Consider the following 18,899-nt stretch of genomic DNA (forward strand, 5'->3'; position numbering starts at 1 on the left):
AAAGATGCCTTATTTTGTGTAATGCCTAATATGCCATTCACATTTTATACTGATGTTCTTTGGCCATTAATATCTTTTGATAAAATTATCTATGTCATAGGAGTTGCATCACAATTATCCATGTCTGTTTTAGTTGTTGACTTGTTGTATTGGAATATTTTGCACCTGTTACAATGCACGAACATGAACCTCTGGCGTATGGCTATAGGGGTGCACTGTAGAAACGTGGCGGCGCGCGTGCCCCATGAGTTATCTCCTCCCTCTTCTTTCTTTCCCAAATCAGCATAGGCACAAGTATGGCGGGGAGGGGGCGATTTGGCCAAGGGAGCATTCTTTGGCTATAATGGATGGGATCGCGAGCTTTACCACCCTTACACCACAAGGATGGTTTTAATCTGTCTCGTGGAGGTCAATAGTGGGTCGGCCATGAGAGTGCTCGTTCGGCGGTCGATGGCTGTTAGGTGGAAGACGATGGTGAAAATAGTGGGTCCAGTATAGACTTGTTCCAAATGCGTGCGCACGGGTACAAGGGGACTGCGATTGACTCAACCGCGCTCTCATTGAAGTAGTGATGGCCTACATTGATGGAAACTACGATGCACGTGAGCTCAAAACTTGACTATTTCAAATGCAGTAGGATGGGCTAGGACCTCTGACACGGTTTCTGTGCCCAACGAGTGCAAAAGCTAGAGGAGAGAGATAGATTCAGTAGGAGCTCGTTTCTAGGACATAGGTGAAGCACAAGGCATAGTAGGTGCTCTAATGGTGGTGGCGAGCACTCGAGGAGAGAGTGAGCAAATGCATAGATGTCCGGCTTGAGAGAATGGAATTGAGGGCAGCACGTTCGGGGGATAAACATGAGCTTGGCAAATTTCATGTCATGCTGGCTGTTGACTCCACATTCCACGTTAGATCTAAGGGCCAAATGAAGATGTATGGATCTATAGTGAATCACTTAAAAAGTTTATGCTCTTAAAAGTTAAATCTAAAATTTATGGACATGAAAATCAACTTAGAGTTGATGGACGTATTTGAAACCCCACATAAGTTAATACTAAATTTGTTGAAGCCTTATGTAATATTAAATTTCCAAACATCATGCTCCAAGTATCATTTTTTGAATAACAGTACAATTCATGTTTAACTTATATTATTGTGATATTATTTCGTTCCCGTTGCAATGTACGGGCATTATCGTGACGCTGTGCTCTCCGTGACTGAGTTAATTTCACGAGCTTTGCTTTTTGGATTAAATATCACTTTAACATCGGTATTTAATTTCACACTATTGTTATTTTATCATGTGATCGTGTGTTTTTAGTACAAAAGTTTAATTATTCTGTAGCAACGCATGGACATGCTACCTAGTCTGAGAAACGTGCGGGAGAGGAAGAGCCGGAGGCGGCGAGCTGTTCGTATTTCTTCCATGATCATATAATGTAGTTGATTTACAGGATTTGTTCCATGATCATATACAGCCTGTTTGGTTTGGAGATTGGATCCGCATGGGTTGGTCGTGCACCGGCTCGTCCGACGTTTTTTTTTTTTTTTTTTTTTTTTGCGGAACAACCTCGTCCGAGAGATTAGCTGCTGTTGGTTCACGGAAACACCGCATGTGGAATAGCTTCACGACGGGACGAGTGGATGACATGCCGCAAACCAAACGTCTCAGCTAGGCTCGGATTTTGGATCGGATGATTCCAGACTGCTTCGTGACTTAAACCAAACACGTTGATAATGTAGTTGTTGTGCAGTACTCAAAATTGAAATTAAAATTCACTGGACGGTGGTAATTATGTACGGAGTAGTTTATACATATTCCAATTCACTAAATACATACTAAAATTGCTAGGGTATTGTAGTGGGCATAAACAGCGGTTGGGCACAGCAGCATTAAGTTTGCTTATAGTTCATTGATTTGGTATTTCGTGCATTGTGCCTAAAATTCAACTACTTGTAATAAGTGATCAAGCTACTGGTCCTTCTACCTATATGCATGAGCTGGTTTGAGTTGATCTCTGAAATGAGGTAGTCCTAAACCGTGCTTTCAATCTTTAGTTACTTCTCTTCAGTGGTGGATCTAGGATTATGTCTAAGGGTATGCCTCCAAAAAAATTTGATATACAATTCGATAAAACTATTTTAGTAATTCGGTAATAATTATAAAATTGACAACATGATTCGATATATATGCACTAAGTAACACAATAAGGCTTAAATTTATGGATTAGGTTCAAACCATCCACTAAATATAGTCTAAATAGTTCAAAAGCCATGCCGATAATTAAAATATAGGCATAAAAGAGAACCGGAAACTTACAATGCTATTTTTTTACTATTTTATTCGATGTTTTCGAAGGGACATAAATGTCTTGATTATATCATCTTCGTCAACTTCAAAGAAAATATCCCACTCAATGAAAGTGACTAGACAATCATCCAAAAGACTATCTCCCATCTTATGTCTTAACTTTGTTTTCACTAAATCAATCACAGAAAACACCCTTTCAACATTTGCCGTTGCCACGGGTAGAAGCAATCCCAATTTAAGGAGCTCATAAACCATACCATATACTTTGTGCCTCCTTGTTTGAACAAACTTAACCGAGAGATCAATAATATTGTCTAAACCTTTGAAGCTATCATTCTGTCTAATGTCATCAATATAATTTTGTAGCTGCAATTCAAGTTTGAGCAAATTATTATTTGAGAACTCTTTTGGGTAGAACTTATCTAGTCTACGTAGCTTCTGTGCATCAAAGAAGCAAATGAATTGGAAGGACTGGAGGCTGACATACAAGACAACAACTCCATATTAATCTCGTCAAACCGATTATCAAGTTCTTGACTTATTTGATCAATGACATTAATATATACTTCTCTTCTGAAGTGACATTAATAAATATAATTTTTTTGTATATAGTTAGGTGGCTTATCAGCCATGGTACAATATTTTTCTCTCACAACAAATCGAAGAAAAATACTTTTCAACCTGGCTTTTCAACGAAGCGAACATGGCCTAAACGTAAGATACCTTAACTTGTACTATGCTATATGCTAGAATTGTATTCTTTTGTAGATAGAGAGAGTACTAATTATTAGTAGTGATGAATTAACTTATTCAATTCCACCGACCAAACAAAAAAGTTTAAAAAAACAAGCGAGGACATGGGCTACCTTATTCTCAAATAAAACAACATCTGTACCTAATGTACAAGCTCTCGTTGAAATAGTTTCAATGAAAAACTTATTAGGAGTCAACAATTGTCTATAACTGATTCCAAACAATTAGCTATTAGAGTCGTCCAAATACTCAAATAGTTAGTTTTTTTTCGTGTTTGTGGGGGTTATTGGTGGCCGTTGAAATACCCAAACGATCCAAACAAAGATATGGAAGGATGGATCATGCAATGGTTTATATATGTCCATGCCAAGTTTGAGCTTAAACAAAAAAGTTGTGCAAGGAGAAACAAAAAAGATATGTTATTGAGAACGAGCTCTGGCTCAGTTGGCAAGCCGTGCAGGTGAGCACGCTGCCCGCCCACGTTCGAAGCCTGGCTTCGACGCCGGTGTCTCACCCGGGAACAGTAGTTCCCTGAATAATTTCAGTTGCCTCCCGCGCAGATGTGCCACAATGGTCAAGTGACGTGCCCGCCACGCTCGGAGTCTGATGATCTTCGAGTATCTCTCAGCTGCGCTCGTTGTCTAGGTATAGTTGTAGGTTTGTTCGTATACCGTGTGTGTGTGAGGTGCGTGTGTGTGGTGGTGGCGTGTGTCTGTATCCGAACAGATTCTACAGCTGTACTTAAGATAAGAGACAAAAAAAAAGATATGTTATTTGTCCCCCCTAGTTTCTCATTACACAATTTTTTATTCAACCTTAAATTTTTACATAAACATAAATGCTTCATTCACCCATATCCATATTTTTCCATGAAAAAAATCGCGCGCTATATAATTTAGCGGCGGCCACTCCTGGGAGCTATGCGCCGCTATAGCGTCGCTATAGCGCCGCTATAGCCGCGCTATAGCACCACTATAGCGCCGCAGCGTGAGATAGCTGCTCACGCTATATCGCCGCTATAGCGCCGCTATAGCGCGCTATTTATATACAGGCAAAAAAATAATAAAAAGTCCAAACAGGCAACATATTCATAGTTTCATACTTACATACAGTCTAAACATCCATAAGGTTCAAATATTCAGAAGCTAACATGAAACAACAATAACGGAGGGTACTCTGGATTAGGGTTAGAGGGCTCAAGATGGGCCTAAATCTGACTCTGCCTCGTTTTTTTTTGTCAGCACATGAAACAGCAATAGCGGCGATTTAGCGCGCTATGGCGCTATAGCGGCAATAGCGGCGCTATAGCGCGCTATAGCGGCAATAGCGCGTATAGCGTGAAAATGCAAGATATCGTCGCGGCGAGCTATCTGGGACGCTATTAGCGCGCTATAGCGGCAAAATAGCGCGCTATTTTTTTCGTGGATATTTTTGTTAGAATTTTCATACACTTATAGATGTGGATTAAATTTGCAGGAGCGCGGGAGAAACTTCATATTCTGTCCTTACTAGCAGTGTTCCACATGAATTTGATATGAAAACACCGTTTAACATCTAGTTACTACTATTATCTTTGTGTGATACTAGTGAAATGTAAAGACTACGTGTCGTGCTATATAAAGGATTGGAAATATTAACTATACTGTTTTCCAGATATTATATAGTCCGTTTCATATTCTTATTTGTATTTGCCCCCGAGCTCCATTTCAAAATATAAGGCGTGGTTTTTATTGAGCAAAAAAAATAAAAGGCATGGTTGTTGCACTTGGCACAACGGTCTCCGAAACACGCCTCAGGGTCCAGTCTCCTGCCCCAGCCCAAGCGACGTGGAATCTGGGCCTGGAGGCATCGCGACTGGCGAGTAGCCCATTGTCTAGATGGGCCTCGTCATTTTTCCTTTCCCGTTTCCCTGATGCGTCTCACCAGGTAAGAAAACTGAAGACACTAGATTATTTGCTTTTGGTAGTGGTTTGGAGTATTCTTCTGTCCCAACAAACTTATTGAGGGAAGGGTATTTAGTTTTACTTATTTATTAGTTTATTATGTTTATTATCAATGTTATTTTTTCGAGCCTATGAGAAACCTATATTACTATCAGGTTAGTGAGCCATTAGCCCTGTTTAGAGGGGTTTCTTCCTGCTTCGGCTCCTTTACTATAGCAGTACTATGGCGGAGCAGGAAGAAGCCTCTCGCATGCTGCTCCTCCGACTTCTCCTCTTTCTAGTTCATTTTTGGAGGAGCCGGAGCCGTTTTTTCTCAAAGCTATAGTGACGCACAGTAAAAACAGTAACACACAATATGTTGGGAGCCGGAGCCGGAGCATCCCGAGTGGCACCAAAAGGGGCCTAAGTACATCTGTGCTACTTTTACCGGGTCACGAAAGAATCGACTTGCCGCGTCGAGAAGACGGAGGCTTACTATAGAGAGGTCCGCAAGCTAGAGGAGCAGTTCGACGAATTCAAGCTCCATCACATTCTTTGGCGTGACAAGGAGACAGTCAAAACTGGTCTACACCCGGGGCAAGGCTGCATCAGGATTCAGGAGTCTTCCTCGATGTACTTTTGGCCTCTTTGATTCGACTCGAAGACGAGCTCACCCCGAGACCGCCCGCTGATCCACACGACGCCTCACCCAAATTACTGGCTGATGGTCAGTGGGATAAAAGGCGAGAGGCGATGGTCATTGACAATGACTTGACACACCCCTTCCTCGACTTCTTGAACCACGACATTCTCCCCGGTGGAAAAAACCGAGCGAAATCCTCGGTTGTGTACTGGTGTTGGAGAGTCACTTGCACAAGTGAAGCCCCTCCAGAAATCGAGCGCGCCAAGTTTGGCCCTTGCACCAGTATAGGTTCACGGACTAGTTTGTTCAACTTAGAGGACGAGATCAGCTTTATTTTGTCTTGTGGCGCATCCTTACAGCAAGTTCTCACAAAAACATCGCATAAGGTTAGCGGGTTACTTTTAGTTTTTTAAGCGACTTGTTCTCAAACTAGAAAATTCACAAGCAATACTCTGCAAGTCAAAGGTACGCGAACTTACTGTTCTTATACACACTTCCAGTCTCCCATAATGAAAGTAACAAATTGTTTAATGATGCGATAAACAAGTATGCAGCGACCAGACGCCAATCACGCCATGATTCATGATTGTGCTGCTGGCGCCTAGTGCCCGTGTGTCTTTGCCTGCTTGCCTCACTGACCTGCCTGCCTGCCCCGGTAAGCAAGCAACCGGCGGCGCCAATCTGCTTAATCTATAATCTCATCGGAGCCCCCAAATCACTCGGCTTAATTTGGCGGTCTGTCTTACTCACGTCTTTCTCTCTCCTATGGTCATTGCTGCTAACACCAACCCCGAGTCCCCCACAATCAGTACTTGCCTGCCTGCTCCAGCTCCAGTAATCTTTCTCTCGCTCTCGCCCAACCACCCTTTAAACCCGAGCTACCAGCTAGGCGCCGCGGCGCCGGAGGGCGCGGCGGAGGCAACTGCGTTCGCGCCGCCGGCATGCTCCAGTGTGGGAGAGCTGTCTCGCGTGCTGTACTGTGTCCAAGAAAGGAGGAAGAGCGAAGCTGATCTTCCGAAAGCCAAGGTTTGCACGAATGCTCTGATTTCCCTCTCCTCTCCTTTCCTTTCCCCTGGTGAGATCGATGGGAACCGAGGCTACTCCTTCCAGTTCGCAGCCCCAGAGCGGGGGGATGCTTTTGGATCCGTCGATATTTCCGCGCAAATCTTTTCTTCCCTGCCAAATGTTCCATGTTTCGGGGGTGCGGCGTTATCTGCGGCGGCCCTCCGTTTCTGCTCTCTGGATCCTTGCAAGAAAAATTCGAGACCTTGTGGTTGTCATTAGCAGGTTGTTGAGATTAGACGGAGTTTTTTTTTTATTATTCCCCCCTAATTGATTGGGGTTTGCTGCTATTTCCGGTGGATCTGAATGCACTGCGCACATTTCATTTTCGTGAAATCTCATATCGTTTTGGGCAACGGATTGTTGGCAGATGTACTGGTAAGCTGCTGGGGAGCTGTTCAATGCAAAAGGTGCGGGCTTCTCCCAGCAATTGTCAGCTGTCAAAGTAGATAAGTTTGTTTGGTCCGAGTGTTTTCTTTTTGGGATGGCCAGATTTGGTTTGTCAAAGCTACCCTTGTGCAATGCGCATCCGTGATCAATATTTAGGGCAAAGGCCCAAAAGTCGCAGGCAAAATTTTCTTGTACCAAAAAGCTGTCTCCACATTGAAAACATTTGCATCTTTAGTATAGAGTGGGGGTGGGGCTTTTATTGGATTAGGGCATACCGTTTTAGTATGCTACATTCGTAGCATTCAATCTTGTAGTGGTGCATTGGTTCAGGTGCTGTGTGAGTTGTAAATTGGAAACCTGCCTTGGCTTTTGGAGGGTTTGGTGGATCTGAGTTGATTAAACAGAGCTTTTGTTGTTAGTTGGAAATGCTTTTGGTTGGTCATTTGTACAATGCTGATGGGCTTTATTGTTTCTGGGGCCCCTAGAATACACACTCGACTCAGTAATATCTTTAGTGGAAAGACGAGGGTTTTTTGGAGCTAACATTGAGTTTCCAATATTTTCCTTATGATTCAATGGATCTTTTGGTTGGATGTTCTGCTTTAATGGGTTAGTCAGGCATGGCATTTTTTAAAGTACAACTTTTTTTTTTCCTGATTCTTTCTTCATTGAAACATCTGAACTCCTGGACAGAATTGGATTCTTTCTTCTTCTTTTCGAGAGTGGGAGCTTTGCAGCTAATAACGGTAGTCTAGTTTTTCTTGGTTTGTTAATTTCTTCTGGTTGGATCTGAGCCAAGTCACTGGTGCTTAGTTTTTTGGTCTATGCACATTGTCTTCCCAGTGTAAAAATGCTAGCAGAGAAAATCTGATCGCCCATGGCAAGAGCGAGGACCTAGAGGAGTTGGGCATAGCGGTATGAGCAGAGAGGGGCGATTGGGGGCTTCTGAGTGATGGCGCTGGGGGGGGGGGGGGGGGGGGGGGGTGGCACTCCACTGGCGCAGGTCGCTCCACTTGATTCCTATCAGGAGTTAATTGATATAGGCATATAACGCAACTTGGCCATGCTCCTCAGATTCTCATGGGGAAACTGGTTTCGAGAGCGGTACCAGACAGACCCTTAGTGTAGGTAGATTTTCATGAAGTGGTTCTTTTATTGATTCTTTTCTGATTTTATATCATGCTTTACACTTGAATGGACAAACTGCACTGTTGATAAACTGGCCTTTTTCATGAAGGGACTGATGAAATCGGAAGGGGCGTACAATATCAACATAATCTTTTTTTACTGCTGTATAGAAATTTACCAGCCATTTGTGTTTCTTGCTTTCGTTAGCATTTGTTATTCACATTAGCTTATACTGTGAATATGGCAGTTATTGTTATTGTTTCATCTTTTCTTCATCGTCAGAGTATGGTCCATGTTTGATTGTTTCTTGTTTGCTGTGTGAATTTTATTCCTTTTTGTGTCTAAAAGGAGATGAATTACATTCATTGATGTGAAGAAGTTTGTGTTGCTTTTGCTTTCAGACAAAAAGAATGCTACTCCTAACTTTGAGAGACGTTTAAACTGAAAGCCTTTTCTGGGAGCTGTCATTATACTGTCGCAATGTCAAGGGTACCAAAATGGAAGATCGAAAAGACCAAAGTTAAGGTTGTATTCCGGCTGCAATTCCATGCCACAAATGTGAGTTCTCATACATTAATTCTATTGTTTCTTCTTCTCTTGGTTGTTCGCAGGAAATTTTCTTTTAGCAAATTATACTTTCTTTGTTACTAGACTTGCTTGTGCAGTATGTGTGAGCATTATTACTTATTTCTCTAAAACAGGCTTGCTTAATCTGTTACACTAATAATTTTGGTTGCAGATTCCATCAACAGGGTGGGACAAACTATTTTTGTCCTTCATCTCTGCTGATACGGGAAAGGTGAGCGCAAAAACAAATAAGGCAAATGTCAGGAACGGGAGTTGCAAATGGCCTGATCCCATCTATGAAGCAACACGGCTTCTTCAGGATCCTCGGACTAAGACATACGATGACAAGCTATATAAGCTTGTTGTGGCCATGGTGTGTTCCAGAAATTGTTTAATGCTGATCTTTGTCTTGCTCTGTCTCTCCCAATGTTCTTTTAAATTAAGGTGTTGATTTCTGTCAAAAAAGCACTGGAAGAATTTACAAAATAACTGATGTTTACTGTCTTTCACCATATTCGTGGAAATAACAGGGGACGTCACGGTCTAGTATTCTTGGTGAGGTTGATGTCAATCTTGCTGAATTCGCAGAAGCACTGAAGCCGACTTCAATAGCACTTCCTCTTCGTGGTTCTGACTTTGGGACACTGTTACATGTATGTATCTTAAAAAATTCTTCTTTTCGTATACCAGGAGTCACCAGAAGCTGGTATTATGCCATGATGAGAAGTAGTTGAACAGTTTTGTCCTCTTTTTTGTGGGGATAGCAGCTATTTTTTTTTTCTCTGATGTGGTTCTTTGATAAAACCATTTCAGATCACAGCACAACTTCTCACTACAAAAACTGGTTTCAGGTTTGTTTGCCATGCAACAATATATATATTTCTTCAACAAAAGAAGTTATTGTTCCTAATCCTTCTAAATTCTTGTTTGCTACAGAGAATTTGAGCAGCAAAGAGAAACTGGCACCAGAAGCTCTCAGCAGTTATTGAACCAAAGAAGTCATGATCCTGCTGAAGTTGCTGCGGCCTCATCAGACATTGGCATTGATAAGGTTGGTGAATAATATGAATGATGTAGTTGGCATTATTTATGTTCATTTGGTGATAGACTTTCCTGTGTCATGCTGAATAGGTTAATTCGAGGATTAAGCTAAAAGAAAATTCTCTGGGGTTCCCCTTGGCTGAAGATTCTGCAGGATCAACAGATGACTATGAAAATTCGTCACATACTTCAGATGGTATTTTTACTGAAAAGAATGATCCACATGGTGCACATGAAATCAGTAGCTTTAGGAGCTCAAGTGACTTACCTCTTTGTTCTACCAGTCGAAGTCGTACACCAGAAAAAGGCGCCCGTTGGGGTAAACACCTTTCACCGCAAGGGAGCAATGATTGGACTCATGGCTGGAGTCCTGAGTACTGTGCTGATAAAGATTTAGCTGCCGCTCATGATGAGAATAACCGGCTCAGAACCAGATTGGAGGTGGCTGAGTCAGCGTTTTCTCAGCTTAAGACAGAAGCGACATCTCTGGAGCATGTTACTGACAAGTTAGGCACTGAGACACAGGGCCTTGCTCAACAGCTTGCTGTTGAACTCATGTCACGGAATCAACTCACTACTGAAGTGTCCTTGCTAAGAACAGAATGTTCTAATCTGAAACAAGAGTTGGAAGAAATAAGATCTTCTAAACTCTCGCAGAACAAGTTTGACGTAGAAGGTAAAACTATGATTAAGTATGGTAACGATACTCTTGCTACAGAGTCCATTCATCATCTCCAAACTGAATGGCTGCAAGGCTTGCTACTTCTTGAAAGTAAACTGCAGCAGACCAGAAACAATGCTCTCCATGGACTACAAGCAAGTGATCTTGATTTTCTTCTTGCTGATCTGGGGGCACTTCAACGTGTCATTGAGAACCTCAAGCAAGGTGTTCAACCAGGACAAATGAAAGAAAATCACAATGCAGAACATTTGGTTCCACTTACTGGTTATCTATCAAACTCAGGACATAATGATACCCTCAAGAAAAATTATGGTGGTAATACAGGCACAATGGAGGAGAAAATGTGTGAGCTCCTGCAGAAGCTGGAGGACTCAAAAACTGAGAAGGAGAATCTCCTGGAGAAGATGAGCCAGATGGAGCGTTACTATGAATCTTTTATCCATAAGCTTGAGGAGAGCCAGAAGCAGACAGCAATTGAATTAGAAAATCTCAGGAAAGAGCATAACTCTTGTTTGTACACAGTTTCTGTCCTCCAAGCCCAGAAGCAAAAAATGCACGAGGAAATGAATGATCAACTAATGAGATTTGTGGAGGACCGAACAGCTTTAGAAGCTCAAAATAAGGAGCTTGAGAGGAGGGCTGTTGCTACAGAAACTGCCCTCAAGAGGGTTCGATTCAATTATTCTGCAGCTGTGGAACGTCTACAGAAAGACCTTGAGTTATTGTCGGTTCAGGTTCTCTCTATGTATGAGTCAAATGAAACTCTTGCCAAGCAATCATTACTAGAAGATTTTGATAGTTTACCTGAGGAACACTCTGCTGTGGAAGATTTATGTGGCAATAATGAACATGAGCAATACAGGCCTGGTGTCAAACAAATCGGACCTGAAGGTCTATATTCAGAGAAAGAAACTGATAGCCAGAAAAATCCTCTTCGGGCACTCAAGATTGAAGAGCTCCGTGCGAGATCAGAGTTTCAAGCACATACTGATTCATGGGGGAACCACTCAAACTTGGAAGGGCCAAGAAGGGCCTCTAGCGCTATGGAGTCTGAGCATTTAGAAATGTTTATTTCCAACATCAAGTGGCAGATATTTTCTGATGTATTACGTGAATCTCACTATGCTGCATTGGATATCATTAAATGCATGCAGGGAAGGTTGCACATGTTAGAAATGCAGCTTCAAGACTCTAATGATGCTAGGCAATCTCTAGTGCTCAGGTTGAACTCTGCATTGGACCAAGCCAAAAGTGTCAAAGAAAGCGAAGCAGGATATGTTTTGAAGTGTGATGATCTGACTGTAAAGAACCAAATATTAGAAGCAAAGCTTCATGATATTACAGTTGAAAATGCTTTGTTTATGGAAAAGCTCACGGAGTCTGAAAGACTTGTTCAGGAACATAAAACTTGTGAAAGCAAGTACAAGGTCTGCGCTGAGGAAGTTATGAGATTGGACAACCTTTTATTCAAAGAAAGTCTACTAACCAACCAGCTTAAGGATGAGCTCGCGTCACTAAGAGAAGGTTTTGAGGCCATGAAAGATGAGTTAAATAAGCAATCCTCCATAAACAATGATATACAAATGGTTTCTACATCCCTTCAGGATCAACTGGGTGACCTATGCTCTAAAATTGTATCTTCTAACAAGGAAGTCAACATTTCAGCCTTAGAAGAGGCATCTTTGCTGCATGAACTTGAGAGTAAGAATTACACTGCTGTGATGAAAAGATTGGAATCCTTCCATCAGCAAACATTTGACAAGGTACTTCATCTTCTTGAGGAGAAGGAAGTACTGGAGAAAATGTGTGATGCTCTTCAGAGAAGGTCAGAGGAGGCTGAGACAAAATTGCATGGTATGGAGCAGAAGTTTATATGTGATATGGATGCCACAAAGCAGAAGCTAAACTTGTCTGAGGAACTTGTAGACAAGCTTCAGCAAGAACTGCAGGACATGGCTCACAAACTTAGGATTTGCTCTGATTCTCAAGAAAAATATTCTGTTACCAATGGTGACTTAACATCAAAATTGTCACAAATGGAAATTGAGCTACAGCATGCAACTAGTGAGAATGAGGCTCTTGTTGAAAAATTGAAAGAGTTTGGTGTTACTGTAGAGGAACTCGAGAGGACCAAAATATATCTTGCTCAACATGAGGAGGATAACCAGACCTTGACCCAGTCATTAGAGTCTAAACATGAATTGTTAGTGCATATGGAGAGTGAAATAAAATGTTTACGTGATGATCTGATGTGCACTGATGAGAATTTTCTAAGAGAAAAGAGACTTAAGGAGGAGCTTGAGTCTGCCCTTGCTAGTCTTACATCACAGCTTGGTGAGAAGGATCAAGTTCTACTTTCTTTTGATGAACACAAAACAGAGCTCATTCATCTGAACGGCCAACTTTTGGACATGGAAAAAATACATAGTTCAATGCAAGATTCGCTCTCACAGAGTGAACAAATCCAAAGGGACCTCAACTGTAAGAATTGCTCTCTTCAGTCCCAACTTTCAATTCTGGAAAACGAGTTAGGAACAGTTGCTGAGGCCATGCTTTCCAGTGAAATTGAAGCTAGTTATATGAGAAGTCAGGTAAGGGAGGCTGTTGTGCAGCTTAATATGTTAAGAAATGAGTTTGAGAAACTTCAACTCAAAAGCAAAGAGGCTGATGAATTATTACGGGCACACATGTCTACTGAAGCAGAATTAGCCGATAGAAATAGCACACTTGAAGCAGCTATCCATTCTCTTGAAACCAACCTTAGCAGTGTTATTCAAGAGAAGGAAGGTCTTGAGGAGCTTATGAAAGGACATGACGAAGCATCAACTCAAGTTAGTAACAACAAGTCTCGGGATATAGCAGTCAATAACAGTGACAGAGTATTGAAGGATCAAGATGAGATTTCGCAGCTTAGAGTCTTGCAGGCAGATCTTGAAGAGCAAGTTGATAATTTGAAATCTACAAAAGATGAGACCGAAATTTTAAACATGATTCTTAGGTCAAAATTGGAGGAGCAAAACACTGTGATGTTATCGTTGCTCCAGAATCAAAGGCATGAGTTGATAAATTCAATAGAACAGAACAAGGATCTTACTCAAAAACTTGCTGAACAAAGTCTGAAGGCAGAAGAGTTCAAAAACTTGTCTATCCATTTGAGAGAGCTAAAAGAAAAGGCTGAAGCTGGAAGAAAGGAGAAGGAAGGATCGTTACATGCCATGCAAGATTCCCTTAGAATTGCATTTATTAAGGAGCAGTATGAATCGAAGGTCCAAGAGCTGAAAGGTCAAGTTTTTGTCAATAAAAAATATGCTGAAGAGATGCTGCTGAAGCTGCAAAGTGCTTTGGATGATGTTGAAACTGGGAAGAAAAATGAGATTGCTCTTGCTAAGAGAATTGAAGAGTTGTCAATGAAAGTTTCTGAAATGGAGGTGGAGATGCTTGATTTATCAGCTGATAAAAGAGAATTGTCAAATGCATATGACAGCATGTTGACAGAACTAGAATGCACAAAACTAAACTTAGATTATTGCAATGAAGAAAAGCAGAAGATTGAAGTCTCTCTTGAAGAGTGCAGCGAGGAACGTAACAGAATAAGGGTGGAACTTGACCTGGTTAAGAAGTTATTGGAGAATATGGCATTAACAGACAATAATGCGTCACGTGATAGTTCTGAATCATGCACCCCTGGAACCACATCGATTGGGCATATTCTTGGAGATGGCAAGGCTGAGTCTGCATCAAAGGCCACACCAAATACAACAAAAATGGATTCAGGGTTACAGGAACGTGAAATTCAGAGTAGAAGTTTATCATCAAATTTGTCTCAAGGAGCAGAGGATGTTGTGAAGTTTGGTGATAATGAAGAGAGCAAGAACTTGGAGGTAATCAATCTACAAACTGTTTGCCTTTTGGTCATTTCACTATTTGTCAAGTTTATGGCAGAACCTTGAAAGGGTATCATATAAATTTTTTGCTAGATTTGTTGTATAAACCGTGAAGCACATAGCAACTCTTGATATATAGATCGTGGCTTACAAACCACATTGTGATCTTGAGGTGTAGGGAAATATGATCCAACCTATGAAATTTTAGAATGACTCCCATGCGTAGCGCATAAAATAGATCTTTATTTAGTATGCAAGAGAATTGGTCAACATTCTGACATGCCAAAAAACTGTAACATGATTGCTCAACATTTTGGTTAATTGGACCGTGTTATTTTTTTGGGGTTAATTTTACTGATTGGAAATGTAAGTCATTTTGTCATTCCTTTCAGTCAAACTTTTTTAACTCTGACTATCAATATGTAAAGAATTATGTAGATTGGCAACATAAGGCTGATTTCACTAGCTTCATCATGAGAAACACTTTTGCAATTTGTAACCACTTTATCTCAGAATATCATATTTAATGGAGAGGACTAATCAAAAGTGTCATATTGTAGCCATGTTGATATCTTAAAACACGTGCATCTAGATAATGTCAGAGACCACACGTTTTATGCTTTCACCTTTATCCTTACTGACAAAGCAAATATGTTAGATATTATCATGTGGTCAGTTTACATTTTCAACACCAATTCGTTACATCTTTTGTTCTTTGTTGTTTTTTCCATGATGGATAACATTTATAGTGGTGAGCTGTTGACTGCTTAGTCAGCTGACTTTATTTTGCTGTTGTGAGTTGTGACAGAATTGTGATGAGGAAATGGAATTGTCAACAGAGAACAATTTGAATGGCAACAATAGCATCAAAGATATTTCTCAAGAGCATAAGAAATTAGCAAATGAATTCAACCTTTTCCAGAAGGAGGTAATGATGGAACTTCTCTTGGTGCATTATTTCTTTCAGGTTGTAACACATACTATGTTTGTGAAAAGCAAATTTCACTTGGAAAAACGTCCGACATTTTGGGATTGTCACATATGCCGTTTCTTCCCCCATGCTCCTAAAGGAAGACAAAGATACATATGCTAGTACATCTGTAGTGTTAGGACTTGTATTCAGGGTGCTGCGATATTACCATATTATATGAATTACAAAAATGAAGTGATGTGATTAGCATACTTGCTGATTTGCTTGAGCTCATGATGGACAAAGCTTGAATTAGAAATTTACTGGCTTGCCATATATGAAGTTATGAACTATGCACAACTAATGCAATAAGGGCTTCTTTGCTTGTATCTAGGCTTGTGCAGTGTAGGCTCTTATGTAAGCTTGGACAGTGCTCAAAGCTGGCCCAATGCAGCATTAGCTAGTATACTATATTTAGTCGTGTTAGGCAAGTTGATGGGCCACACAAAAGTGAAATATTCTCACCAAATCCACCCCTACAATTCCCTCCGTTTCAAATTATAGGTCACTTTGACTTTTTTGGTTCATCCATTTTGCTATGTATCTAGACATATTATTATATCTAGATGCATAGCAAAATGGATGTAGCAAAAAGGTCAAAGCGACTTATAATTTGGAACGGAGGAAGTAGAACATAAGACCTCTACTAGAATATGGAGGTGACTACATACAACCAAACACAATCTTACCAAACGCAACCTGCTTATGCAAAACAAACAAACACCAAGACATTGCATACATTTATACTGGCTTGAGTTATGATGCATAAGATCTATTGTAGGCTAAGACTAATGCAAGCAACCAATCACACCCTAATTGAATTAGTAATATGATCTCAACGTCAGTGTCACACGGATGAGTCTTCAGCATTTATAACTCAGTATATGAAATCATGAAGGCTTATAACTCCTGTTAGACAATTTGAGAAACTATATATCTCTGTACATCTCAGTAATGAAACAATGTGTGGCATGATATGGAAGGAGCTGATTTCAATGGAAATTGTTTTTGTATGCAGCTGGAAAGATTGAAAAATGAGAATCTGTCTCCTCTTCTTCCCCTAGATGTTAATCTAACTGACCCATCACTCAGTGGTTTGGAAAGGACATTATCACAACTTGATATGGTATGAGTCCTGTCTGTATAGTAAACGTGAACCTGTACTATGATATATCTCATTATCATTTTTGCATTTGTTACTACTTTAGGCAAATGAGCATTTGCAAAGTATTTTTCCTTCATTTAAAGAGCTTCCTGGTTCTGGCAATGCCTTTGAAAGACTACTCGCTTTGGAACTCGAGCTTGCAGAAGCTCTCCAAGCAAAGAAGAAAACAGACATCCTTTTCCAGAGGTAACTAGTACATTCAATGAGCACTGTTATTTCTTTTCATGCCTGATAATCTAATGAAGCAGGTGCTTTTTTTTTCTTACCTAGAGAACTTTATAAATGATGAATAAAACCATTCTAAACATTGAGCCATCGTAGTATGAGCGTAAATAATGCTTTTGTCATTTTCTTCTTTGAAGAAATACTAGAGTTGCTTTTGCAATGAAACTAACTAGACAAATGTAGCATCCACAAATTTAGTTTTTTAGACTATAGCTAACTCCCATGCCAATAAGTTTGGCATTCAAATTAACAAAATAGAATCTGGGGACAGCTGCCACATTCAGCTGCTAGGTTTCTGAAGCTAACAGTTGCAGCAGTTTTTTCCACCCTTGAATGGGCAGGAAAACTGCATGCCATTTCATTAAATTGAGAAGGAAAAAAACCCAATTGTGCAACAGCGCCACACGACATACACACCAACAACACTCGGCACCTGGAAATCTTTCAGATCCAAACTACAATCTTCATTGCAATACAAAAATTAGTAGCTTTAGTAAAAACACATCAGTCAAATTTGACTAAACACTAGTATATATTTTGATTCTCTTTGCTCCTTGTTAGTTCATTCTTGAGGCAGCACAATGATGAAGCAGCAGTCTTGCAAAGCTTCAGGGACATCAATGAACTGATACAAGATACTATCGAGTTGAAGAGGAGGCAGATGGCAGTAGAAAATGAGCTAAAAGAGATGCAGGGCAGGTATTCAGAGCTCAGTGTGCAGTTTGCCGAGGTGGAGGGTGAAAGACAGAAGCTCGAAATGAATCTGAAGAACCGAACACCATGGAGATCATAGGGAATCAATGAGAAAACTAACGGAGAAAAAAGTGTCCGCCAGTTGCTGGCTCTGTAAACAATCTTGTTCGACGGCAATGGAATACAATTTGTAATGTAAATATCAGTAGAATCTCAGCATCTGTATCTGTCAGATTCATAATCCCACGGTCCCTCATGGACCGGTTTCCCAACAAAGCCTCAATCCAGCAGAAACGTTGCGAACGACGTGTAACTCATGGGTCGGCCCAAATACCTAAACGACAGTCAGAAAGGTGATCTAATCTCTTTTTGGAAGGCCTGGCCGAAGAGGAACGGCGTCCGTTTTCGACTCCGGTCGCCTATCCGATCGGAAGGTCTCACTAAGGAGGAATAGCGCTTGCTATCGACTCCGGCCCGTCTCTGGACGGCCTTTTCGACTGGAAGGCCTGGTCAAACACTACTTCCGACTTTGACCCGCGTCTTCAACCGGGGATGTGCTGAACACATGCTTATAGCTCTTCTTCGACTGCACGTAATTAGAGCCGATTGGGACCAACCGATCGGGGACGCCCGCTTGGTAAGGATCAGGAAACAGCAGGGTACTTAAGTCAACCGCAATAACGAGGGGACAGTACCCTGCAACATTCCTGGCATGTTAGAACCCAAGTAGTATTGTGGGCGCTGATATTTTTCCTACAGTGTTGTGGGCGCCATTAACTCTTATACCAGACAAACGTAAGGCTCCTCCCACGTGCCTCTGGGCATCAACAGTGTTGCGGGCGTTGACATTTACCATACCAGATGAACATGGTAAAACCCCGTACATGTCTCTGTGCATCAACAGTATGGCAGGCACCGACATCTGCCATACCAGAAGAAGAAGACGCAACCTCCCACATGCATACGTACACTCTCCTTCTCTCACTTGTAAGACCATCCCCTTCATCTATAAAAGGGGATGCGCTCTCTCCCAAAAGGGGAGATCGATCAGTCCACTACAACTCGAACAACACACACGATCCGAACGACCAAGGATCCCAACGAACAACCAACGTTCGAACACTTAGCATATAGTGGAGCTCCCGTCACTCTCGGCCCTTCAGACCAGAGTCCGACCGGATCTCTTTTACCCCATCTTTCTCCCTTTCGTTTGTAACCCCATAGCAAACTTCGAGCACCTGGGCTCAGGAATAAAGTCACCGACCGACTCAAACTGGACGTAGGGCACGTTGCCTGAACCAGTATAAACCTTGTGTCATTGAGTGTTAGGCCACATCCGATCACAACGTACTGCAAAACTACAAGTATTTACGTGTTGATCATTTTCTGCACCAACAGTATCAATTGTAGAATTGTAAGTGATATTATGCATAAATGTAACACAACACCTTGTACAAGCGTCT

At 41.3% G+C, this 18,899-nt stretch overlaps 1 protein-coding gene across 1 annotated transcript; it reads left to right on the top strand.

Moving 5' to 3' along the window:
- The first annotated feature begins 6,408 nt into the window (after positions 1 to 6,408).
- On the top strand, positions 6,409 to 17,708 carry LOC136457154 (uncharacterized). The gene is made up of 11 exons (XM_066457198.1): positions 6,409 to 6,655; positions 8,611 to 8,767; positions 8,949 to 9,149; positions 9,307 to 9,429; positions 9,590 to 9,627; positions 9,713 to 9,827; positions 9,908 to 14,380; positions 15,192 to 15,311; positions 16,372 to 16,479; positions 16,562 to 16,704; positions 17,305 to 17,708. The coding sequence occupies exons 2-11, from the start codon at positions 8,690 to 8,692 to the stop codon at positions 17,534 to 17,536; spliced, it is 5,631 nt and encodes a 1,876-aa protein (XP_066313295.1). The 5' UTR covers positions 6,409 to 6,655; positions 8,611 to 8,689; the 3' UTR covers positions 17,537 to 17,708.
- The last annotated feature ends 1,191 nt before the right edge of the window (positions 17,709 to 18,899 follow it).

The sequence above is a fragment of the Miscanthus floridulus genome, chromosome 6, assembly GCF_019320115.1.
Source record: "Miscanthus floridulus cultivar M001 chromosome 6, ASM1932011v1, whole genome shotgun sequence".
Classification (NCBI taxonomy): domain Eukaryota; kingdom Viridiplantae; phylum Streptophyta; class Magnoliopsida; order Poales; family Poaceae; genus Miscanthus; species Miscanthus floridulus.